The sequence below is a fragment of the Carcharodon carcharias genome, chromosome 26 (genome assembly GCF_017639515.1).
Source record: "Carcharodon carcharias isolate sCarCar2 chromosome 26, sCarCar2.pri, whole genome shotgun sequence".
NCBI classification, from domain to species: domain Eukaryota; kingdom Metazoa; phylum Chordata; class Chondrichthyes; order Lamniformes; family Lamnidae; genus Carcharodon; species Carcharodon carcharias.
The window spans coordinates 40284900-40311192 of record NC_054492.1 but is presented as its reverse complement, the minus strand read 5'-3'; the positions used below and the strand labels follow the sequence as shown (position 1 = coordinate 40311192).

At 41.9% G+C, this 26293-nt stretch overlaps 1 protein-coding gene across 1 annotated transcript in view; it reads right to left on the bottom strand.

Moving 5' to 3' along the window:
• LOC121269922 (aquaporin-9-like) overlaps window positions 1-25896 on the bottom strand; it is a 90016-nt gene extending 64120 nt beyond the window's left edge. The window contains exons 1-2 of the mRNA XM_041175052.1: window positions 25792-25896; window positions 23700-23826 (exon numbers count right to left, since the gene is read on the bottom strand). Coding sequence (XP_041030986.1) covers window positions 23700-23826; window positions 25792-25896 — 232 coding nt within the window. The remainder of the gene's footprint in view (window positions 1-23699; window positions 23827-25791) is intronic.
• Between the last annotated feature and the right edge of the window lie 397 nt (window positions 25897-26293).

The window sequence follows — 26293 nt, the reverse complement described above, 5'->3', positions numbered from 1 at the left end:
TTGATACGCGCCTTTGCATAACTAATGACCCTCCAAGTGCAGAATTGGGGGCGCGTTCCCATTATTCTGGCCAGCGGGGTGGGCACTGCAGAAACGGACATCCATCGCACTTAGTTTCATAAAGGGAAAATTCTACCCCCTCTGAGAGAAAAAAATGTCTTCTCATCTCTGCCTTAAATGGGAGACCCTTTACCTTTAAACTGTGTGCCAAGGTTCTCATCTCTCCCACAAGGGGAAACATTCTTTCAGCTTCCCCCCTGTCCAGTCCCCTCAGGGTCTTATATGTTTCAATAAGATCACCTCTCAGTCTTATAAACTCCAATGGATACAAGTTCAGCCTGTCCAGCCCTTCCTTGTAAGATAACGCCCCCCCCATCACTGGTATCAGTCAAGTGAACCTTCTCTGAACTGCTTCCAATGCAGCTATATCCTTACTTAAATAAGGAGACCAAAACCATACACAGCACTCTGTGGGCTCACCAATGCCCTATCATCTGTTTCATATATCAGGACACCCAGATCTCTCTGTACCTCAAAGTTCTGCATTTTCTCACTATTTAAATAATCTGCTGCTTTTCTGTTCTTCTTGCCAAAGTGGACAAGTTCACATTTTCCCAATTTATACTCCATCTGCCAAATTTTTACAGACGCACTTAACCTACCTATACCTCTTTGCAGACTCCTTATGTCCTCTTTATAATTTACTTTCCTACCTACCTTTGCGTCATTAACAAATTTAGCCACCATACATTCAGTCTCTTCATCCAAGTCATTGACGTAGATTGTAAATAGTTGAGGTCCCAACACTGATCCCTGTGGCATTCCACTCGTCACATCTTGCCAAACTAAAAAAGACCCATCTTTCCCTACACTCTGCTTCCTGTTAGCTAATCAATTCTCTATCCTCTGCTAAATGTTACTCCCTACACCATGAGCTCTTATTTTGCATAGTAATCTTTGATGTCACCTTGTCAACTGCCTTCTGGAAATCTAAATACAGCACATCCACATGTTTCCCTTTATCCATGTTGCTTGTTGCTTCCTCAAAGAATGCCAATAAATTAGTCAAACATGATTTCCCTTTCACAAAACTATGTTGAATCTGCTTGATTGCAATGAGATTTTCTAAGTGCCTCACTATAACCTGCTTAATAGTAGATTCCAGCAGTTTCCCTACAACAGATGTTAAGCTAACTCGTCTGTAGTTTCCTGTTTTCTGTCTCCTTCCTTTCTTGAATCAAATAGTCACATTTGCTATTTTCCACTCTGATGGGACCTTTCCAGAATCCAGGGAATTTTGGAAAATTAAAACCAATGCATCTACAATCTCAGCCACCGCTTCTTCTGAGACCCATCAGGACTGGGGGATTTGCCAACTTTTAGTTCGAATAATTTTCTCAGCTCCCCTTTCCCTGGTGATTGTAATTGTTTTATGTTCCTCCCTCCCTTTCACCTCCTGACTCACAATTATCTCTGGGATGTTATTTGTATCCTCTACAGTGAAGACAGATGCAAAATATCTGTTTAATTCATCTGCTATTTCCCTATTTTCCATGATTAATTCCCCAGTCTCACTCTCTAGATGACCAACGCTCACCTTACTTACTCTTCCTTTCTAAATACCTCTAGAAAGTCTAACCATCTGTTTTACATTCTAGCTAGCTTTCTCTTGTACTCTAATTTCTCCCTCCTTATGTATCTTTTAGTCATTCTTTGCTGTTCTTTTTATTCTGTCCAATCTTCTGACCTGCTACTCATCTTTGTGAATGATATGCTTTTTCTTTCAATTTGATACTATCTTTAAATTCTTCAGTTAGCCGTGGGTGGTGTGTCCTTCCCTTAGAGCAGTGTGTCCAACTTCTTTGTGTGGGGGACCACATTTCCATTTTGTACTCACTCAAGGGGCCGATGAGGAGATTCCAGAAAGACACATGAATTTCAAAATAAGTTAAGTATGAAGAAAAGAAGCAACTAGTGGAGCAAAAATAAAGCAATGTCAAAGCAATAAATTGATATAGTTTTAAAAAAAGAACAATTCACCAAAATGACCATTGGACTGTAAGAGGGTGAGAGTGTGTGTCCCAGTCTCAGGGCGTTTACTCACTCACCCTCACCCACTGAGAGTGGCTGGGAGTATGTGTTGATGTGTGGGGGTGAGGGTGACTGAGAATTCTGAGACTGGGAGTGAGCCAGGCTTATCAGACATATTATGTTCTATCTGAGCTGTCAATTCTTCAGTTTTGTTACAAATGCTACATGCATTCAGGTACAGAGCCTTTAGTTCTGTCTTTTTACTTTTTTTGTAACCTCTAACCCTATTTGCTGGTGCAGTCTTAGGTTTAAACACTCTGTCCCTTACTGCCAGGCTCTGATTGTCATTCTCCTTATCCCTACCTTATTCTTTTGCCTTGTCTTCTCTATTTAATTTATCACACCTTCCCAATCTTGACCTCTTGCCGCCACTATTCAGTGTGAAACCCTCTCTCCTGCCCTAATTATACAGCCCACCAGAACACTGGTCCCAGCACAGTTCAGGTGAAGACCAATCAAATGGTCTTCACTCTTCCCAGTAAACGTTAGTATGGACCTCTGGATTACTAGTCCAGCAACAATACCATTACACCACCGTCTCCCCTTACCAAACTGTCAACAAGTCAATAAAATAATAAAAACAAAAAACCGCGGATGCTGGAAATCCAAAACAAAAACAGAATTACCTGGAAAAACTCAGCAGGTCTGGCAGCATCGGCGGAGAAGAAAAGAGTTGACGTTTCGAATCCTCATGACCCTTCAGCAGAGTTCTGTTGAAGGGTCATGAGACTCGAAACGTCAACTCTTTTCTTCTCTGCCGATGCTGCCAGACCTGCTGAGTTTTTCCAGGTAATTCTGTTTTTGTTTTGTCAACAAGTCAATGCTGGCTGCAGTAGTTTGATAAATAACAAACAAAGCTCTTCATGCCCTGAGCAAACAGTGTGGAACACTGCAAAGGTCACTTTCCTGATGAATCATGAAAATGACTGATTCTGGACTTTTAACTTTTTTATAACATTGCCCCGAATAATAAAATAGGACAGACCTGAGGGCAATTATTTTTGTTCTACATTTTTCAAAATCTGCTATAATCTCTTTTGATTTAAAAGTTCAAGAAAATCCAAGACTACTGTTGCTAATCCTGTCAGAAATCAGTTATACCAACCCCTGGTTAGACCCCGCCTGGAGCTGTGAGTAGTTACAACCACCAGGGGTGAAATCCTCCCAGAGTTCCTCTAAGACCAGGAATCTTCGCTCCTCAGGGAGGCTTGGCGGGGAGCGGCCGGGAAGCTGATGCCACCTGTGATCGGGGCCGATCCACGATTTCATGCCAATTAAGGCCCACCCCAGTGTGAAACGCGCACGGCAGTGCTGCCAAAGTGGGGGGGGGGCAGGAGGGAGAGAGCACAAGTTCGCGCATACGCACATGTTCGTGCATACGCATGGGTTTGTGCATACACACATGTTTGCGCATATGCACAGGTTCGCACATACGCACAGGTTCGCACATACTCACGGGTTCACACATACGCACATGTTTGCGCATACACACATGTTTGCACATACGCACAAGTCCACGCATACGCACGTGTTCGCGCATATGCACGGGTTTGCGCATACGCACGGGTTCGCGTATACACACGGGTTCGCGCATACGCACAGGTCTGCGCATACGCAGAGGTTCGCGCATACGCACGGGTGTGCGCTGGAAAAGCTGCCTCAGGGAGTTGAAGACATGAAAAATTGAAAATAAAGGTTTTTATAACATTATAAAACATGTCCCCCATGTGACCCTGTCACATGAGCAGGGACATATTATTAATGAAATGTTAACATTATTGTTTTATTTTTATTTGCTGTTGGGAACTTCATCCTGCCCGTGGAAGAGGTTCCCTCAAAAATGCAAAGGCTACTTGGCCTTTTAGCCAACCGTAAGGTTGAAAGGTCAGCGTAAAATGTCTTTCAATGATAACTTTAATGGCCTTAATGGGCCTCTTAATTGTCGGTGGGTGCACTGCCAGCTCTCACGTGCTCCCGCCGACTGAAATATTGTGCAACATCGTGAGCAATGACGCTGGGAAGCTCGCCCAGCATCATCACGCGTCATTTCACACTCAACCAGGCCGGGCACGTGCCCACCTGACCAGTGTTATATTCTGGCCTAAGTGTGATAGCGGGCGGGGAAAAGGGTGTTTTACCTGCCAGCTGCAATGGCGGCTTTTCACGCCATGCCGTCCCAACCCCGCCTCATCAATCACGGATTCCCAAGAAACACGCCGGTCGCTGGCAGGACAGACTCTCATTCACCTGCCCCGGCCGTCACATCAGGCTTTCACTAAACCAGGCGCCACATTTAGAGGCGGCCTCTGCACAGAGCTGGCACTCTTCAAGGGATAGGAAGCTGCTGCAAAGTCATGGTCGCCAAAGGGAGGAAGCTCGCTGCCCCCAGATTTACCGTGACCCCCCCTTGAAAGCTACTGGACGCAGTGGAAGCCCAACATAAAGTCCTCTACCCCCACTCTGGGTAAAGGCCAGCAAGCAAGATGACCAATCCAGCATGGGAGGTGGTGGCAGCAGTCAGCGCCAACAACCTGCTAAAGAGGACAGCCACTCAGTGCCAAAAGAGGATGAGTGATCTCCTCCGTTCCAGCAGGGTTAGTCACTCTTCTCATCACTCTCAACTCACACACTCACAAACCCATCACACACCCACAGGGACCTCACTCACTGCCAGCACAAGGGACATCACCATTCACTCTCTCACACACACCTTTATCTGCCCTGTGAATTGTGTCCTCATCCCGTCCATGGCACCACTCACCACCCACACATGCCAGGCATACTTATCGTCTGGCCTGACAGGCGTCCTTCTAACACTCTCTCCATCTGTATTCATTCACTTTGGCAGTATTGACCCGTACGACTCATCCACCGAGGACTGGAGTCAATACATTGAGCGATTAGGATTCTACTTTGTAGCCAACAAAATAACAGTGGAGGAGAAAAAGAAAGCACGTGTCTGCGGGAGTAAAGCCCAACAATCCAATCCATAGCTTGACGGCTCCAACCTCACCAAATTCCAGATCCTTCTTCGAGCTAGTTGCCCTTGTGAAAGGACATTTTCAGCCTAACCCCCCCCACCCCCAGTGACCATGCCAAGATTTAAGTTTAATTCTCGAGTAACGACCCCCGGAGAGTTGATTGCAACGTACATTGTGAAGTTAAAACAGGTAATGGAGCGCTGTGACTTCGGCGATACTTTAAATGACATGTTGTGGGATCGTTTAGTTTGCAGCATAAACGATGACACCATCCAGAGCCATTTGCTTGCAGAAGTTGAGACAGACCTGAAGCGCGCCACGGAGATAGCGCTAGCAATGGGGAGCACTGAGAGAGACTCGCAGGCTCTGCAGAGTGCGCAACGTGGTGCCATTTTGCAGCTGGGGTGGGAACCTGCTGCCGGAGGTGGTGCGAAGATCAGGGAGGCTATCGCTGCAGGGGTCAATTCTGCCAAAGTGAGGTATCGCTGGTGAGTGCATTTCTTTTCTTCCCTTAAAATGAAAATACTCACAGTCGCGAGGTGAGGGGCTGCATCTGCGCTTTTGTTACCCTCGTCACCAGTTGGTAACTTGGAGAGCGCAGAGTGTGTTTCTTGTAACTTCATTAACAGAATTCATGAAACGCCAGAGGCAGTTCATCGGTAACCCAGAGGTTATAGTGTTACCATTGTGGGGGGATATCATGCATCCGAAGTCTGCAGATTTAGAGAGGCAGAATGCCACCACTACCACAATAAAGGGCACGTTGTTATGTTGTTAAAAAGTGCAGGGCCCAATCAAGGCAGCCATTCAGACAGCAGGTCAGGTTAAATGAAGTGCACAATGTAGGTGAGTCAGAAGTTACTGAGGCTTACGGTTATTCCCTACATAATCTGAAGGCCAGGAAAACTGAACCAATCACTGTTACGCATCAAGTAAATGGAAAGCCTCTGCTCATGGAGGTGGACACAGGGGCATCAACCACAGTGGTGGGGGAACACATCTTGAAATACCTCAGAGAAGCTAGTCAGCCATTGAGTTTGGAGAAAACCGCTGTTCAGTTAAAACCATATACAGGAGAAGCAATCAGGTGAAAGGCATCACCTCTGTACCTGTATCATACATGCAACAGACAGCTCAGCTGCCAATAATGGTTGTAACTGGAGAAGGGCCTAGCCTTCTGGGCTGTGATTGGTTGAAAGAAATCAAATTAAACTGGTCAGAAGTTTTTCAGGTCAGGACAGGAGGAATTCCAGAGTTGCCAAAAATATATGACAGAGTATTCCGAGATGAATTGGGGAAAATCAAAGGCCTGCAAGATAAAATATATAGAGTCATAGAGGTCTACAGCACAGAAAAAGGCCCTTCGGCCCATCATGTCTGCGCCAGTCAAACATGTACCTAACTATACTAATCCCATTTTCCAGTGCTAGGCCCATTGCCTTGTATGCCAATGGCATCGTAAGTGCACATCCAAATGCTTCCTAAATGTTATGAGGGTTTCTGCTTCTCCCACCCTTTCAGGCAGTGAGTTCCAGATTCCCACCACCCTCTGGGTGAAAAGATTCTTCCTCTAAACCTCCTGCCCCTTACCTTAAATCTATGCCCCCTGGTTATTGATCCCTCCACCAAGGGGAAAAGTTCCTTCCTGTCTACCCTATCTATGCCCCTCATAATTTTATACACCTCAATCATTACCCCCCTCAATCTTCTCTGCTCTAGGGAAAATAACCCCAGTCTATCCAATCTCTCCTCACAACTAAAACTCTCCAGCCCAGGCAACATCCTGGTAAATCTCCTCTGCACTCTCTCTAGTGCAATCACATCCTTCCTATAATGAGGATTCCAGAACTGCACGCAATACTCTAACTGTGGCCTAACCAGCGTTTTACGCAGTTCCAGTATAACCTCCTTGCTCTTATATTCTATACCCCGGCTAATAAAGGCAAGTATCCCATATGCCTTCTTAACCACCTTATCTACCTGTCCTGCTACCTTAAGGGACCGGTGGACATGTACACCAATGTCTCTCTGATCCTCGGTACTTCTCAGGGTCTTACCATTCATTGTGTATTCCCGTGCCTTGTTTGTCCTGCCCAAGTGCATCACCACACATTTACCTGGATTAAATTCCATTTGCCACTGATCAGCTCATCTGACCAGCCCATTTATATCCTCCTGTATTCTAAGGTTATCCTCCTCACTATTTACCACCCCACCAATTTTCGTGTCATCCACGAACTTACCGATCAACTCTCCTACATTCAAGTCTAAATTGTTTATATATAACACAAATAGCAAGGGACCCAACACCAATCCCTGTGGAACCCCACTGGACACAGGCATCCAGTCACAAAAACACCCCTCGCTCATCACCCTCTGCTTCCTGCTACTCAGCTAATTCTGGATCCAATTTGCCAAATTGCCTTGGATCCCATGGGGTCTTACTTTCGTTATCAGTCTCCCATGCAGGACCTTATCAAAAGCCTTGCTGAAGTCCAAGTAGACTATATCAAATGCATTGCCCTCAATGACACACCTGGTCACCTCTTTGAAAAATTCAATCAAATTGGTCAGACATGATCTCCCCTTAACAAAACCATGCTGACTGTCCTTGATTAATCCCTGCCTCTCCAAGTGGATTAATTCTGTCCCTCAGATTGCTTCCAATAGTTTCCCCACCACTGAGGTTAGACTGACTGGCCTGTAGTTCCCTGGTTTATCCCTTCCTCCCTTCTTGAATAACCGTACCACATTGGCTGTTCTCCAGTCCTCTGGCACCTCTCCTGTGGCCAGGGAGGTATTGAAAATTATTGCCAACGCTCCTGCTATCTCCGCTCTTGTCTCACTCAACAGCCTGGGATATATTTCATCCAGGCCTGGAGATTTATCTACTTTAAAGCCTGCCAGACCACTTAGAACCTCCTCCCTTTCTATGCTAATTTCTTTAATTATATCACAGTCCTTCTGCCTGATTTCCATACCCACGTCGTCCCTCTCACTTGTGAATGCTGACACAAAGTATTCATTTAGAACCATACCTACGTCTCCACACACAAATTACCACTATCGTCCTCAATGGGCCCTACTCTTTCCCTAGTTATCCTCCTACTCTTAATGTACTTGTAAAATAACTTTGGATTTTCCTTTATTTTACCTGCCAATGTTTTCTTCATGCCCCCTTTTTGCTCTCTTAATTTCCTTTTTAAGTTCCCCCCTACACATTCTATACTCCTCTGGGGCTTCCATTGCTTTGAGCCCTCGGTACCTGCCATAAGCCTCCCTTTTTCTCTTTATTCAATCCTGCATATCCCTCGACATCCAGGGTTCCCTGGATTTGTTGGTCCCAGCCTTTATCTTTACTTTATCTTCCCTGTTTCCTTCTTGAATGAGTCCCGCTGCTCTGACACAGATTTACCTAAAAGTAGCTGCTCCCAGTCCACTCTGGCCAAATTATATCTAATCTTATTAAAATTGGCCTTCCCCCAACTTAGAACTCTGATTTCTGGCCCATCCTTGTCCTTCTCCATAACAACCTTGAATCTAAAGGAGCTATGATCACTATCTGCAAAATACTCTCCCATTGATGCCTATCTACCACTTGCCTGGCTTCATTCCCTAAAATTAAGTCCAAGACTGCCCCCTCTCTTGCAGGACTTTCTATGTACTGGCTTAAAAAGCTCTCCTGGATGCATTTTAAGAATTCCACTCCCTCTAAGCCTATCACATTATGACTAGCCCAGTTAATGTTGAAGAAGTTGAAATTCCCCACTATACTACTCTATTATTTTTACACTTCTCTGAAATGTACCCACATATCTGCTCTTCTATTTCTCTCTGACTGTTTGGGGGCCTATAGTACACTCCCAGCAATGTGATTGCTCCTTTTTTGTTTTCAAGTTCTACCCATATGACTTCATTTGAGGATCCTGCTAAGATGTCATCTCTCCTTACTGCTGTAATTGATTCCTTGATCAATATGACGATACCGTCTCCTCTTTTACCTCCTTCTCTGTCTTGCACGAAGACCCTATATCCTGGAATATTGAGCTGCCAATCCTGCTCCTCTCTCAACCATGTCTCTGTGACAGCAAGTACATCATACTTCCATGTGTTAATTTGTGCCCTCATATGTGAAATATCTGAAATAACACCCCAGTTTTATTAAGGCAAAACCTATGCCTTTCACTCTGAGAGAAAAGGTTGACGCTGAATTATGTCCTTTGGAAAAATGAGCAATAATGCAGCCAGTCAATTTTCAGAATGGACAGCATCCATAGTCCCTGTGTAAAACCAAATCAAACTATTTGTATCTGCAGCGATTATAAATTAATGGACAGCATCCATAGTCCCTGTGTAAAACCAAATCAAACTATTTGTATCTGCAGCGATTATAAATTAATGGACAGCATCCATAGTCCCTGTGTAAAACCAAATCAAACTATTTGTATCTGCAGCGATTATAAACTAATGGACAGCATCCATAGTCCCTGTGTAAAACCAAATCAAACTATTTGTATCTGCAGCGATTATAAATTAATGGACAGCATCCATAGTCCCTGTGTAAAACCAAATCAAACTATTTGTATCTGCAGCGATTATAAACTAATGGTAAACAAGGCTGCAAAATTAGACGAATACCCAATCCCAAAGATTGAAGATCTGTACGCTAAACTTGCAGCAGGATTTTCCTACACTAAACTGGACATGAGCCATGCGCATCAGCAACTGAAGCTTGATAACACATCAATGAGATATGTCACCATAAAGACGCACAAGGACCTGTACCGATATACACACCTGCTTTTTGGGGTGTCCTCTACCTGTGTGATTTTCCTGAGAACTATGGAAAGCTGACTACAGGGACTCCCCAAGTTATAGTGTACCTGGACAATGTCCTAATTATAGGTTTCACAGAGGCAGAGCATGTGGCAAACCTGGAAGAGGTTCTGATGAGACTTTTAGAGGCTGGCATTTGTTTAAAAAAAGAAAAGAGCATCTTCCAAGCAGAGGAAGTAGTGTATCTGGGTCATCGAGTGGATGTCCAAGGGTTGCATCCATCAGAGGAGAAAGTCAGGGCAATCAAGGAAGCATCCTCTCCTACCAATGTCACGGAGCTCAAGACAATTTTTGATATGGTAGATTATTACAGTGGATTTTTGCCTAATCCATCTACAATGTTAGCCCCTATACACTTATTATTGAAGAAAAACCACAGATGGTCCTGGAAGGTAAAGCACGAGGAAGCCTTCACTAGAGTTAAGTAGCTTCCACAATCATCGTGTCTGCTAGTGCACTATGACCAGTCTAAGGAATTGATACTCACTTGTGATGCGTTTCCCTATGGAGTGGGAGCGGTATTGTCACACAAGATGGAGGATGGATCCGAAAGACCAATAGGATATGTACCCAGAACCCTTCTTGCAGCCAAGAAAGGCTACCTACAAATTGAAAAGGGGGGCTTATCTATCGTATGGAATAAAGAAGTTTCATCAGTATTTGCACGATTGACACTTCACCTTGGTGTCAGCTCACAGACCACTGTTAGGATTGTTTAGTGAAGATAAGGCAGTCTCACTGATAGCTTCTGCTAGAATTCAAAGATGGACTTTAATTTTGTCAGCATATGAGTACATTTTTATGCACCGTCCATATAGTGCGCATATAGCAAACACAGATGCCCTGAGGCTTCTCCCTTTGCCCAACATGTTCCAGTCCCTCCAGATGTAGCACTTGCATTAAATTTCCTGGTCTCCTCACCAGTCTGAGCGAGACAGATAAAGAATTGGATGACTCTGGAGCCAATTTTGGTAAGAGTCTGTGAACAAGTTTTACAACGATGGTCAAATGCACAAGTTCCTGAAGAATTGAAACCTTTCTTTGTACGTAAATCTGAACTGAGTTGTCAAGATGGTTTCTTGTTATGGGGAGCAAGAATAGTTATCCCTGTGCAAGGGAGAGAACCATTATTGGAAGAACTTCATAGTGCACATCCTGATATTTCGAAAATGAAGACGCTCGCATGAAGTTATATCTGGTGGTCAGGTATAGACAGTGAAATAGAAAAAATGGTGAAACACTGTCTCCAGCGCCAGCAACAGCAGAGGTTGACCATTTCAGCTCCACTACATCCTTGGGAGTGGCCAGGTTGACCCTGTGTTAGACTACATATAAGCTATGTAAGTCCATTTCTAGGTATAATGTTTCTGGTGATGGTGGACGCACATTCCAACTGGATGGAGTGTTTGAAGTGAGATCACCTACTTGGTCTGCAACCATTGAAAAACTGCACCAGAGTTTCAGTGTTCATGGTTTACCTGAAGTTATTGCGTTAGATAACGATACTGCTTTCACTAGCACTGAATTCCAAAGATTTGTGAACCTAAATGGGATTAAACGTGTCAGAGCAGCACCATACCATCCCTCATCTAATGGCTTGGCATTAAAACAGGCATGAAGAAACTATCAGAGGGAATATTAGAATCACGAATTTCAGGGTTCCTGTTCAGCTATCATTCAACTCCTTGTGCGACCACTGGTTTAACGCCTTCAGAATTGTTGATGAAGCGCTGACTTTGTACAAGATTGAGTCTAGTGTTCCCTAATTTAGACGGGAAGGTGGAGAGAAAACAGGGGAGTCAGAAAGTAAATCATGACGCTCACAGTAATGGTCGAGAGTTTACTGTGGGAGAGACGGTTTTTGCATGAAATTTTGCAACTGGGACGAGATGAGTCCCTGGTACAATTGTCTCTGAAACAGGAGCTTTACCTTATCAAGTGGAAAACAGGATTGTTAGGAAACACGTGGACCATCTCAGAAGTCAAGAAACCCTCCAACAACCAGTTAATTCACCTGAAATTGAACTTGCGACTTCAACACCTGAGGTGTCAGATCAACATAGAACAGACATACCTGATGTCTCTGCTGAAGTAAATAATTCTGAACTGCCATTGCCTAGGGATGTCCCTGCTCCTACAGTTCCTGTTCAAGTTGATTCAATGGAAGAAACTCCAGCTGTAGAGTTGCATCACTCTACCCAAATCTGAAAACCTCCTCAACGACCAAATTTATAACGGCATGAACTGCACGTAATTGTATATAATATGGATTCAGATGTTTTGTGAATAAGAGGGTAACACAAAAGTAAAGGGTGAGGAATGTAATGATTGCAAGTTAAACCATTTCTTACTGTTATGGGAATCATGTGACTGTATAGACCAATCAGCTCTAAGTGTGGGGAATCTTAGGGCCGGAGTTTTTTTAGCCTTGTTCTTGAAACAAGCATGTAGTCTCCTCTAAAGTCTGTTAATAAAGTTTACCATTTCTTACAAGAATCCCGTCCTGCGCTCTCCAAGTTTATTACAGTCTCTTTGCTTATGGCTCCTTGTTCTGATGAGCAGTGTTTGTGTCACTCAGATATGAAACCTTGGTCCCTGCACAAGACAAAGCCACTTGTCCCAGTCCAGGACCTCTTCCTTGAGCTTTGTGCAACCTTCCCAGCAGGCTGATGGTGTGCCTTCACTGTCACTGGTCATATCAGTCATGCCTGCACCTCGATGGGGCTTATCATTGCTGTCTGAATGTCCTGAGCTAGTGGCACAGAGTTCCATCATTCCCTCTGTGTGCTCCCTTGAGGGACACCTTTTGCCCCGTATTTCTAGGACAGCCTGTGGGAGACTGAGCCTAAGAGTCTCAGCTGCGAGATTTGAACGGGACTTCAAGCCTGTGAGTCGGCACGTTTGGAACTCTCTTCTTCAAATGGCAGCTAATGCTGGATCAATTGCTAATTTTAAATCTCTCCACAGATGCTACCTGAGTAGCTGTGCATTTCTGGCAGTTCCCACTTTTATTTTAGTTTAATTTATTGGCCTGGTTTTGACTCAGTTGAATAAGTTGCTGCACTTTGACAGTACTTTTGATATTGATGCTAGATGTCACATGATTTTACAACAAATGCAACCATTGATGTTCATTTGTGCAGAGAGGTTTCTCAATTAAGCAACTCAACACTTCTCAAGAAAATGGAATGGAATTTGATATTGGAAACAAATTCAATAACCTACCAGTCCTTGATACCTGTCTGAGAATCGTGTATTTTGGTGGTAATCTAAGGCTTGTTTCCTGGTGGATGTGTATCAGAATGTTATCATGGTGGGATTTGGTATTGAGATCAACCTCACCATTGTTTTAGTGCCTGATTTGTTCATCCACCCAATGTAGTAGCACATCTTTCATCTTTGAACCCATAACAATGTCTGGCTGTTTGAATCAAATATCTTGGGCCATTGCATAAAGGTGTAGCTTTTAACATTAAATGCTCCCAATGTAAAGCTTCATGCAACAGACTTGTATAACTGATATTCAGACATAGACCCACAACCCCACACAATTTTCCATCTATTAAAACTAAAGGACATATATCTAGGTTGTCATAAAATCTCCACCATTTTCTAACAATGCAATCTTCTACCAATTCTATCTAATATCCTAGGAATAGAAATCTACTATCCTTACCCAGTCTACCCAATATGTGACTCCAGACCCACAGAAATGTGGTTGACTCTTAACTTCCCTCTGAAATGACCTGGCAAGCCCCTCCAGTTGTATTTAGGAAGGCAGCTCAACACCATCTTCTCATTTGCAATTAAGCAGCAGATGCTCATCTTGACACGACACCCACATCCCATGAATAGAAGAAAAGTGAAAAGTTGGTATGTGAATTGAAAACTGGGTTTTGGGCAAGTTCCTACCAATTAGAGTAACCCACCATGCAATCTTTTGAGTACAAAAGTTTTCTGTGCAGTGTCAAAATTCAGGAACAAACAAACGGTACAAGGAAATCCAACTTAACAATGAATTCATCCACCACAACATTAGTCTTCTACAAAGACAAAATATAGACCTGTCAAAATCAGGATTAAGAGCTACACAATCTGCAACAAGTAGAGGAAATGGAATTGCTTTTATAACATAATATATTGTGGATTATTTTCAATATAAATTTATCAATGAAACAATGAACTTTGCCTTCTTTGGTGATGGTCAACAATTTATGAAGCACATTTTGTCACAGATGTGGAATCACAACATTAAACGGAAAGAGCCTCTTTGCAAAGTGTGCTTGTGGACATGCATGAAAAGAAACCTGAGGGTATAAACCTAAAAATCGCCACCATTTTCTATCAATGCAATCTTCTTCCCAATTCTATCTAATGTCCAAAGAATGGTGAACAGGCTTTGAGGAATCAGGAGGTGAGTTACTCACCCGCAGGGTTCCTTCTATCATAAGGTCAGAAGTGGGTATGTTGGCTGATGATTGCACAATGTTCAGCACCATTCGTGACTCCTCAGATAGCGAAGCAGTTCAAGTCCAAATCCAGCAAGACCTGGACCATATCCAGGCTTGGGCTAAAAAGTGGCAAGTAACATTCGCATCACACAAGTGCCAGGCAATGGCCATCTCCAACAAGAGAGAATCTAACCATTGTCCCGCGACGTTTAATGGTATTACCATCACTGAATCTCCAACTATCAACATCCTGGGGGTTACCATTGACCAGAAACTGAACAGGCCTAGCCATATAAATATGGTGACTACAAGAGCAGGTCCAGAGACTAGGAATCCTGTGACGAGTAACTCACCTCCTGACTCCCCAAGGCCTGTCCACTATCTACAAGGCTCAAGTCAGGAGTGTGGAATACTCCCAGTTGCCTGGATGAGCGTAGCTCCCACAACTCAAGAAGATTGAGACCATCCAGGGCAAGGCAGATCACTTGATTGGAACCACAGCCACAAACATTCACCCCCTCCACCACCGATGTACAGTAGCAGCAGTGTATACCATCTACAAGATGCGCTGCAGGAATTCACCAAGGCTCTTTAGACAGCACCTTCTAAACCCATGACCATTACCAGCTAGGGTGACAAGGGCAGCATATAGATGGGAACACCACCACCTGGAAGTTCCCCTCCAAGTCACTCACCATTCTGATTTGGAAATATATCGTCGTTCCTTCATTGTCACATGGTCAAAATCCTGGATATTCCCTCCCTGACAGCACTGTGGGTGTACCTACACCACATGGACTGCAGCCATTCAAGAAGGCATCTCATCACCACCTTCCCAAGGGCAATTAGGGATGGGTAATAAATGCTGTCCCAGCCAGTGAAGCCCACATGCCCTGGATGAATTTGAATAAAAGGTACTGGAGTAATTGAATAAACTTGTGTATTCTGGAGAATCTGCAAATGTCTATTACATCATTTTGGGGGTGGTGGTGAGGTAGACATGGGGCTAGGGGACAACAATTCTCATACAGCAATAGTTGGTGGCTCCTCCCAGCAACTGGGCCCAGCTGCCATTCTGACTAATCAAAGCCAGTTGACCCAGTCCTATACAGCTTCAAATAGGGGAATGTGCAGAACAAAGGGATGGTTTTGAAGTGTATTTCTGCTTCTATACACATGTGTGAAGCTATATTGTGATGACCAGATATCCACTCTAACCAATGACATTAAGAGGAAAAGTCTTCATCTTGTGGACACTGCAACTGTTGATGGGGGTGAGGTGGGGGGTGTGGGAGGGGAAGATAAATACCCAAAGACTGCAAAGTTACTTAAAGTTTCCCTCTTATGTGTGCTGCCCTGTGAAAGGTACCACCATATAAATCATTAGCATTCATTTTCTGTCCATATATTCATTGTAAATATTCCTTCCTCAGCCATTCACTGTTTTGTGAAAATTTCTTCTCCAAAGTCCCAATGGCTTGTGTTGTTCTGCTGCCAAAGGTGAAAGCGTGGAACAATTAAATACAGGGAAAAAAATGACTTAGCATTTTCTTAACTCACACTGAATTGTGCACAATTTCATTGACAACAAGACAATATGACATAGCAAACAGCTGATTATCTTCACCTTACATAAGTTCAATTGATTATGGTACAAGAAAACCTACAAATTATTAAAAGAATGTACATTGAAGTATGATTCCAAAACATTATCCGCTAAGCAAAAATATTTGATATTGCACAAGCTGAAGTAATCAAATGTAAGTTTTATAGAACTGTGGAACAGCAAAATCTCTGAAGTTAGTAAATGCGTCATTCACATGGTGCACAAGAGGGAATATTGCAACTGCCACTGATCTTTTTATGTTAGAAATTTCTCCTTCAGCACATTGTTGTGTTGTATTAGAAACTCTTAAAACAACCTTCTTCTCCAAGATACATCAAGCCTTGAAGTGTTTAATCTATCTTGGAAATTTTGCTTACTTATGTGGCAGTTATTTTCAAACTACTTTGATTCAATGTTTTGGGCTGAGGAATTCAGTTTGTAATTTTCTAAATTGTTTTATCAACATTTTTATGCATTCCTTTTATATCCCTTGTCAACATGACACCATGCCTGCTAGTGTTTGTAAGAAGTGAAATAAAGAAACTTGTGCAGTCAAAGAAACTTACAACAAGTCATTAAGATGGCAATTCTCAATAATTATAGTTGATTTCTGCTGTATATTTTATCAATTAGCACTAGAACTTACCTTGGTGGAAATATTTGAGTCATGATAGTAGCTGGCAAATTACTTCCTCAAGATCAGTAAAAAGTCCAAGAAAAGCAATCATACATTTGCAACCTTGATGATAACGCTTGGATCGTTTGGTTCATGAGCTATCTTATGAGATGGCAACCCTACTGGCCCAACCATACAACCAAGCCTCATGTTTGGTATTCTTTTGAAGCTATTAGCAAGACTCTTTGGATGCAGGCAAGATGCAATCAGAACTATCAACCATTGCTCTCTTACGTACTTTGAATCGATCAGTGAAAATGCCTGGGTCACTTGCTGCCATAGAACAAGCTGGAGTTAACCTGATGTTATTTTAACTAGCTCCACAATTTTCCATTGAAATAAAATTTGGCAGAAATAGAGAACTGGTTAATGATTTATTATTGCGCAGTTTACATTATTGCAAAGTCAAGAATCTACCCCAATTAATCTACAACAGACCCAAACATGAGACAAGATAAGCCCAGTGATGTAAAGTTTTGAGAACCATAGGTCCAAAGCCTTTGAAGCTACAACACATTGAAGGGCTCAGAGGGTTTCATAAATAATGAAAGAGAAGCTCCAACCATTTCTGAATGTCACTGAAAGCCAGGAAACGTGGAAATCCTGTGAAGACACGGCTACATTTATTTTTATGTTAAATACTCATTTACTGGTGCATGTTTTACAAATGTTAAAGTTACAATTGTTAAGGAACATAACAGTGAGTATAAACTCACTGGAGAAAGAGAAATTTGTTAGGAATGGAGATGGAAAACATGGAAGCAGTTTGGTTGTTGTTGTATCATAGTATTCTAACTGATCGACATTGTGTGACCCCTCTCCAGAGTACTGCAGATTTATATTGGAGTTTGCACTAATGTATAGAGTGGATTGTACCTGTTCTATATCTTGAAGATAAATGGTCAACCCTAAGTATAAGAGGTGGTTGTTCATAAAACGTCAAGAATTTCAACTTATTGAACTTATTAATAGAACATTATCAGAGAAAGCATCATTTACCCTTTGAGTAAACACACCAGTAAGCATTTGTTCTCTTAAAGAACATTTCAGAAACAAATGCATTTAGTTCCATGGAACATTAATCCAAGTCATTGGGTTCATTGTAATATATTACATGGATCCAACAATTGACTATATTATACTTCTGAAGCTTTCAAACAGACAGATTCACTGAAATCCAACCTATTTATTTAGAAAACATCAAATAAAAGAACAAATGAGCACTTTGTAATCTATTTAGTAGAATATCTATTAACCCTTATCCTTCTAACTGTGGATTTCTAGTGTGTTCAAGGGATTTTTTAGCAGGTGCTGTTACTTGTACAAATTCAGTTTATGGGGTTTAATTGTGCATTAAGTGATGGTTAATGCTTCCTCCCTTTTTGTGTTGCTGTGGGAATGCCCAGGTGTATATACAATTCAATTCAGATACATTACAACAAATGCAAAGTTGAATAGCTAATTGGGTAAAAGAAACCTATGGTAATGGTGCTGAATCATTTTCTGAGGAGCATACATCAATTAGCATTCAGTAGCAAAGCTTCACTTATCACTACCCCTGCCTGTAAAACCCTATTTCGAACAACCCCAATCACTGGGTACACTCTTTACAGAAGGTGAGATGCAGTTACCCACCCTTTGTTGAACTTGGATTGCTGAAATATACATTAACAATGTACCAACTGGAGTTTGAAAGACAGCAAGAAACATCAAGGAGACAGTGAGAAGTCAAGTAAATTTCTGCTGCATTTTTTTTCTTTCAAGGGTCGTGGGCATCACCGGTAAGGCCAGCATTGTCACCTAACCCTAATTGCCCTTGAACTAAGTGGCTTACCATGCCATTTCAGAGGGCAGTTAGGAGTCAACCACATTGACTCTATGGACTTAGAGTCACACATAGGCCAGACCAGGTAAGGATGGCATATTTCATTCCCTAAAGGACGTTAATGAAACAGATGGGTTTTTACAACAATCGATGATAGTTTTATAATCACCATTACTGAGACTAGCTTTATAATTCCAGATTTATTAATTAAAATGTTATTAGCTGCTATGATAAGATTCAAACCTTTGTCCCCAGATCATCAGACTGGACCTCTGGATTACTAGCCCAGTGACATTAGCACTACATCACCATCTCACCATAGTACATGGTAGGAATAGAGATCTTAGAAGTACATGGAGTGAAAAAGGAGTTTCAAAATCATGGAAATGGTGGGAGGAGATCTTGAAGATACGGTGGGAGAGCAGCATTGGAGGCTTGGAGCAGGCAAGGAGAAACTTGCTATGATAACGATCTTCTGACCAATTCCCAAATATGGTGATAGGTCAGAAACCAAACTCCAACTTCCTGTGGGGACAGGAAGGAAAGAAACAAAGATCTACATGTATAGTGAAGAAAGAAATGTGAGAAGAATGGAACAAGGAGTATGAAAATTAATTTATATCAAGCAAGGCAACCCATAAAAGAGAGGTAAGCAAAGGGTGTTTATTATTCTTAAATTATTTTGCAAAAACATGTTAAATAAAAGTAACTCCAATCAAATCTGTTGTTTATGTGTTGTGGGTTTATATCTTTAAAGAACTGGATAATCACTTAAGAAGCCTTCAAGCGCAGATTGAGGAAACTTTCATCACACTGTTACTGGTTGGATATAAACTCTAGAGGTGAATGGACAGTGTGCTAAACTATTGCATCACCTTGTCCCCACCAGTGTTTTTATGTGTGATAGGTGACTCACAACTGTCCATGTTGTAAGTTTTACATTGTGTAGCTTATCTAATGGGCGTGGAAATATCATAACTCATATCTGATAAAACCTTGTGCGTTTTTATCAAAATATTCACGTATTCATTAAAAGTCCCAATCACATTCCTCTGAGATTGGTCTGTAAAATGTAAAATTATTTGACAGGATAGTTAAAATTGTAATGATGTGGGAAAATTGATACCTCACCAAACAAACATAATTTACTTACTGTACAATGTTTAATACAAATAGAATTAGCATTTCCACTTGGCTTTGCTGATTAAGTGACATTGGGAAAACATTAAAGAACATTTCTGAGTTCCTTGTAAGAGATTATTTTCTTCATAAAATACCTTAAGAAATACACCATTTTAAGAGGTGATCACAAAAGTATTTCCAAATATTTCTGAGTTTCTGAGAATCAGCCCTTTCTACATGGCACAGAATTATGAGCCTCCATAGCAATTGCTGAGATTAGACAAGTATGAAAAATTCACTCTTAATCTTAATGTTACTTGACTCACTTACAAGTTCTAGGCAGTGCTAAACCCAGATTTGGGTAAGGTAAATTAAGCTGACAGCCCAGCTCACAAAAACACTTTGCAAATCAAACAAGTAGGTGGAGGCATTTCAACCTCATTCTCTCCCCAAGTATGACCTTAGTTGAAGTTATTAACTTGGCTATGCTCACTACTCATTGAACAAGTTTATTTGGATAGTGGCAACTCTTCTGGATTTGATACAATTTTCTGAGATTGACCTCCTCATTCCTTTATACCTGAAGCTTTTGATTTGCTGATAGAAGTAAACTTTTGGGCCAGCTTTCAACAATAATGGGCCAATTCTTCCAGTTTCCCTCATCGCCAAATTGATTGGAAGTCATGGAGAGGTAGAAGGCAGGCAAGGACTATGTGACAATGTCTACATAATGTTATAGATATATATTTTCCAATTAAGTTTCATTAGTTTATGGTACTGAGCTGTTCAAAATACAAAAATAAAGTGCTTGACTATTGTTCTGCTATTTTCCTTTGTCCCTTTTGGCTGGAGAGCCTGTAGGCAAATAAGTATACATTTCTGGCAGGAGACATGATGTGTTAATAGATTAGATGTTCTATCTAATTTGAAAGATATTTGCAGGCTTGTTGACAAGGGACCTGTCCAGATGTTAAATTCCAATGGCTTTGACTCAAGTTTCGCACAGCTTATCAGACCCGTTAGGACCGCTAGCATTTTACTTCACATCAACCAAGAATGCAAGAATGAATATTGATATCTAGGCTTTAAGAAAATGTTTGGATATTCTCCCCCTCCCCCCAAAAATAACCAACCAGCTGTGGTAGATCTGCTTTTGTTGTTGACACATCAGAAGTTGCCTAAACCAAATTTAATCATTGCAGCTTTTTGGAGTTTTTTAAAATTTCACTTAGCCGAGCCAAAGTTATGTCATAGCAATGGAATGAAACTCTATGGTTGAAAGACCTGAAAAATTAGTTCAAGGTTCAATTTAAAGGAGTCTGAAAAAATAATGTATAATTCCAAAAAAACTTTTTAGCTTCAGGAAATGGATTTTAAGTGTGTGTGAAAGCTCAATGCTTTGGGCGAAATTAGTTTCATGTGATGGTGCATGTTCCTTATGTACAGTTGTGAAACAGGTCAGTGTGCAATCACACCATTGACAGGCAGAGCAGATGATCACAAACTAGTTTCATGATGGCGCAAAGCTGATTTTTGGCCTTCTCGCCATATTTTCCACTGATGCCACCAAACATGACTGTAGCCAACAGGAGTGGAAAATTCTGCCCAACTTGTTTCACAACTGTACATAAGTGAAGTGCACCTGGTGGGCTGCACTTCGCTTGGGACTTCAAAGCTTGTTTGCCTAGCTTGCTTCAGGAAGCACGCACGGTCATCAGCGCCAGGCTTCGCAAGCAGCACCACATCACTTTTAGGGCGGCTCATGAGCAGGTCTCTACCTACCAGCCATAAGGCAGGGCTTGGGAGAGGGAGAGAAGTGGCCTCAGGCAAGGGGAGAGGCTGCAGGGCGGGGGGTGTAGGGGGAAGGGGGTATCCGAGGGTGCATGTGGGGGCCACATGTTGATCTGTGCAAGTGGCCTCAAGATTGTGAGAGCTGAGGACGCAGTCTCTAGAGGAATGAGGCCAGGTGGATATGTGAGGGTGTGTGTGAGGGCGTGTGTGAGAGAGTGAGTGGTGATGTCCCTTGAGCTGGCAGTGAGTGAGATGCCAGTGAATATGTGATGGTCTTGTGAGTGTGTGAGTTTAGAGTGATGAGATGGTTGCCTTACCCTGGTGGCATACACGAGAGCATTCATCCTCTTTCTGCACCAATGGCTAACCTCTCCTGTGCAGCGTTGGCACTGACCACCACTGCCCACTGCCTCCCAAGCTGAAGCAGGGAGATTGCTGGACCTCCTGCAGCCAGAGCGGGCATGGAGGATATCATGGCGGGGCCTCCAAAAGGCATTCCAGTGAAGGGACACTGAACTCTTCTTGGCTTTCAAGGCCATGTCTTCACTGGAGCAGTCCTGGGCTGCAAGATATTGAGAATGATGAGCGTGGCTGCAGTTTAGAAATGGCAGCCAGGGTGAGGGAATGATGAGGTAAGAGCTTGGCGGGCGATTTGGAGGCCACCCACTGGCGAGACACCGTGTTTCCTGTTGCTGCATAATTAATGAGGCAGGAAGCAGATGATAAGGCATGAAAACCCACCATTGCGCTGGTGGTTAAAACATTGATTTTCATGCCCGCTACCCCACTTAGTGCAATTCTGGAACAATTCCACTCTATGTTTCTATTTTGCATCCATATAAATTTATAGGTTTTAAATAAAAATTGAATTTTGGTTTAGCCTGAAAATACATTCAGTCTGCAGATGCTTCTCCATGTTTCAGAGCACTCATGAGAAAATGTTGAGTACCTTGTATATCATTTCTCTCATGTGACTCAAGGTAATTGATGGGATGCATTAACTCATTCACTCTACCTTGAAGGTTTATATGTTTTGGAACAAAGGGCACATGGGCCTCAAGATAGTGGTTGTCTTGTGGCTGTGAACATGAATAGAGACTTTGGGAGATGCCACAATTGCAACAGAGAGAGCATTTTCTCCTTTATTAGATCAAAACAAGATTTGAATAAGTATTTGGGCAGATTATATTAAATAATGTAAAATTATTAAAGTATTTAGCTGGATTTTGTTGTGATTGTACCAGTGATGCAAACAGTGCTCTGCATTATTTCTGTGCGTATCAGACAGCAACTTTGACAAGTGCCCAGGTGGAATTAATGCAAAAGTTTAGAAGTCACAGTCCAAGATTTAAAACTTATCAATAATCTGCATGAAAATGGCATCTCACCATTTGGCTCCCTGTTCAAATTTAACAGTGTGGAGTTCTTGTACTGACATCGTAGAAAAAGGCTTAATTTTCCATAGTAAGTTAGGGCTTTTCCATTGTAATCTAAGCACCCTTTAACAGCATGGTAAGTTTTAATTATTGTAAAACAACCTCTATTGCATTGAAAATTAACTTTATAAGCATGGAGTTTCATGCCTCCTAATTTTAATTATTGTTGGAGGTTTAAAAAAATAAAAAAAATAGGAAATATTTTTAAACATTTCTTTGTGTCTTATCTTTTTCTTAATCCATTTTTTTTCTTTCCCTCTCTTTCACTTTCTATACCTGATTTGACAGTGAATTGGCTATTCTAATTAGCACCTCCTGGTTTTCTATTCTTATGCTATTCATTAACAATTATTGAATCTGATTGGTTCAGGAGATACCCAGTTGTTCACACGGCTCCCAGATGCCGTGACATGTGGGTGTTCTACTGACAACTTGTTAACCCCATGGAAAGTCTACAGACAAGTGCAAAATACTGCCAGATATGATGAAGACAATGTGGGACAGGAAAAACACTAGCCAAACTGTTTAAAATTAACTTTTTAAGTGAGAATTTTATTTGCAAAGAATTAATGATACATTGAGTTACTCGTGATATTTAAATTGTCTTGTTATTAAAGTATTAATGTATGACCTGAACATTTTATAAAAAGCAGGCTAGCTGAGGAATTTTTTTTTTGGATCTGTTAGCAGTCTGAGAATTATATCAGTCCTGTGTTCCCAAGGCTACATTCAAATATTAAAGTTTTATCTCTGTTACCTTCAAGAATGCTAACAGTTGAGGTGCTACAGTGGAAGCTTAGCTTTCCCGAGATATCCACCTTATGTTTCAGCATTTAAAACCCAATAGTTCTTTCACTGTATGTAGGATAATGTTCAGCACCTACCTGATACTCCTATGGTAGCATAAGCAGCTATGGTGATTCCAAATGGAAAGCCAATGGAAACAGTCAGCAGGTTGCCACTTACTCCTCTGCTCAATACTGCTTGGGCAACTGAACCACAACCAAACAGCTGCAATATACAGAATTTTGAGCAATGTTTACAATTTTATTGTTTAAAAGATATTCCGTGGAAGATACCATAACATAATCTCTTTAATAATCTGAATGTGTACAAAATGTGTACAAAATTATGAAATTTGGAATACTTGACATATTAACCTGAATGTGGTTACCATTTGTAATGGAGGAAAAATAGCTTTAAAGCAAATGAGTTAACATCTCCATTAAAAGGGTGCAAGAAAGAAAAAGGGAGAAAGAAGGAGAAAATGAGAGATAGAACAAGAAAGAGAATAAGAGAGAAAGACAGAATGACTTTGCAATTACATGACCTCAGGATGTCCCAAACCACTTTACAGCCAACGTTTTGAAGTGTGGTGACCCAGATTAATACCATACAATGTCATGTCAAGAATAATGGTTGATTCGAAATTGTCTCTATCTGAGGGACATATCCTGGGAAATGCCATTTCCCAAAGCTCCATGCTAACTCCATCTTGACTGTAGGGATAAATTTGGAATAAAATGGGGGTTCAGTCAACATCTATGGACTGGGCGTATTGGAATCTCACCTTTAATTTTTTTTAATCACAAGTATATCAGTGATTGAAGTGTTAATTGTGGAGAACCCTTAGAACAAGCCAGACAACTTTGATTGAATAAAAAGTAATTAGAAATCAAAGGGTATTTTTATTTCCATCCATTGCATTATTCCTGTAAAGTATTGAGGGGAGGTGGGATGGGGGAGGGGAGGGGTTGAGAGCTATATTGTTGGGTGCCCTGTTTTTTGGATAAGAACTTAAGCCAAGGTCCAGCTGGCTGTTCAGATGGAGGTAAAAATCCCAAAGACCTATTTGAATTGCAAGGGAGTTCTCTCAATATCCAGGCCAACATTTATCCCTTTAACCAACAACATCTAAACAGATGCTTTGCACTGGGAACTCTCTTCAGCTTCCTTGCTCTCCACAGTTATAATTTTACTAGATGTTTGGTGGAAAACTCCTTGACATCTGTCATTGTGGTCTCTACTAAGGTTACAGTGGTGGAGCCAGATGCTCCCTGAGGGAATTCCTTGCATAGATGGCTCTCTCAGTCCAAACTGTGGGACCTTGCTGTCCCCAAGTTGGTTATACAAGAACAAGAGGGGAGATAAGGATAACTCTGTTACCTGAGTTGTTAGGCCCTAGAATGCACTTGCCAAAATGGAGGTGGAAGCAGATTCAATAGCAACTTGCAAAGAGGCGTTCGATAAATATTTGAGAAGAAAAATATGCTGTGCTGTGCAGAAAGATCAGGGAATGGGACAAATTGGATAGCTCTTTCAAAGGGGCATGAAGGCTCTCTGAACCGCAAGGCCTCCCTCTATGTTATAGGATTCTATGAGAATAATAGGGTTGACACTTCGAAAGTAATTTTGTGGCCCAGAAACGCTTTGGGACGTCCTGATGGGGTGTAAGGCACTATGTAAATGCAACTTCGTTGTTTTGTTAATTGCCCCTGAATTTCCCTCCCGTTATCAGACTATTTCCTGGTAGCTGCAGAGGTAGCAAATTGTAACGATCTAACAATATTGATATCAGATCCTTTTGATGTTCGGGGTAATCTTCCGTTACACCTAGAATAGAATGGTGCTGCGGATAAACACGGTTAACAACTTTGGCTCTATTCTTTCCGATAACAAAAAGAATCAGTAATATACATTGATCTGTACAAAGTTTATTTTACCGATTTTCGTTGGAAAGGTAGCGATTATCCTGTGCACGCACCTGGACACTAAAAACACTTTCAAAACTCAGCCTTTGCTTCATTCTGATTTGTACTTTACTGGATTTCGGATAAAACTTAGCCGTAAACAGGGAACTTCTTAACCATTTAAATAACAACTGGAGCAAAGTCTGTTATAATCACACTGCACAAGGTTGTGAGGTGCTTTGACTCTGCTGACGTGACATGGAAATGCATCATTGCCAATACTTACAATCAATGCAAATGTCCCCAGAAATTCGGCGAGCCCTTGTTTTATCCAGCTGTTCTTTAATTTGCACTTGTCTATCAGGCTGTGCTTCTGAATCTGCGTTTCCATTGCTGCTGTTTGAGGTTTTCCGCTTGGCAAGCGAACTGAGCCCAGCCTGTGCCTTTTTAACAATTCACCGCTCTGAACTTCGACTCCAGGTAACAAGCCCTGGGCACAGGCTGATAAGGATGTTCCACCGCTAGTCGAGATCAGATCAATATTTGCACAAGTGCCCTCACAGTGGCTGGAAACTTATTTTTCTCGTTTCCTTCGTCACTCTCGCCTGCTGCTCCCCAAAAGGCAGAGAGGTGGTGAAACACTCGGAAAGTTATCGACTTTGGAGAGATATAGGAGCATCTGTACCTTTCCCGAAATTTGAGCAAGGACAGTTAATCATTAGCACAACGTAGACCCATTAGGTCAATCCTACAAGTTTAGTCTTTATCGAAGATATTGGGTTGGAAAT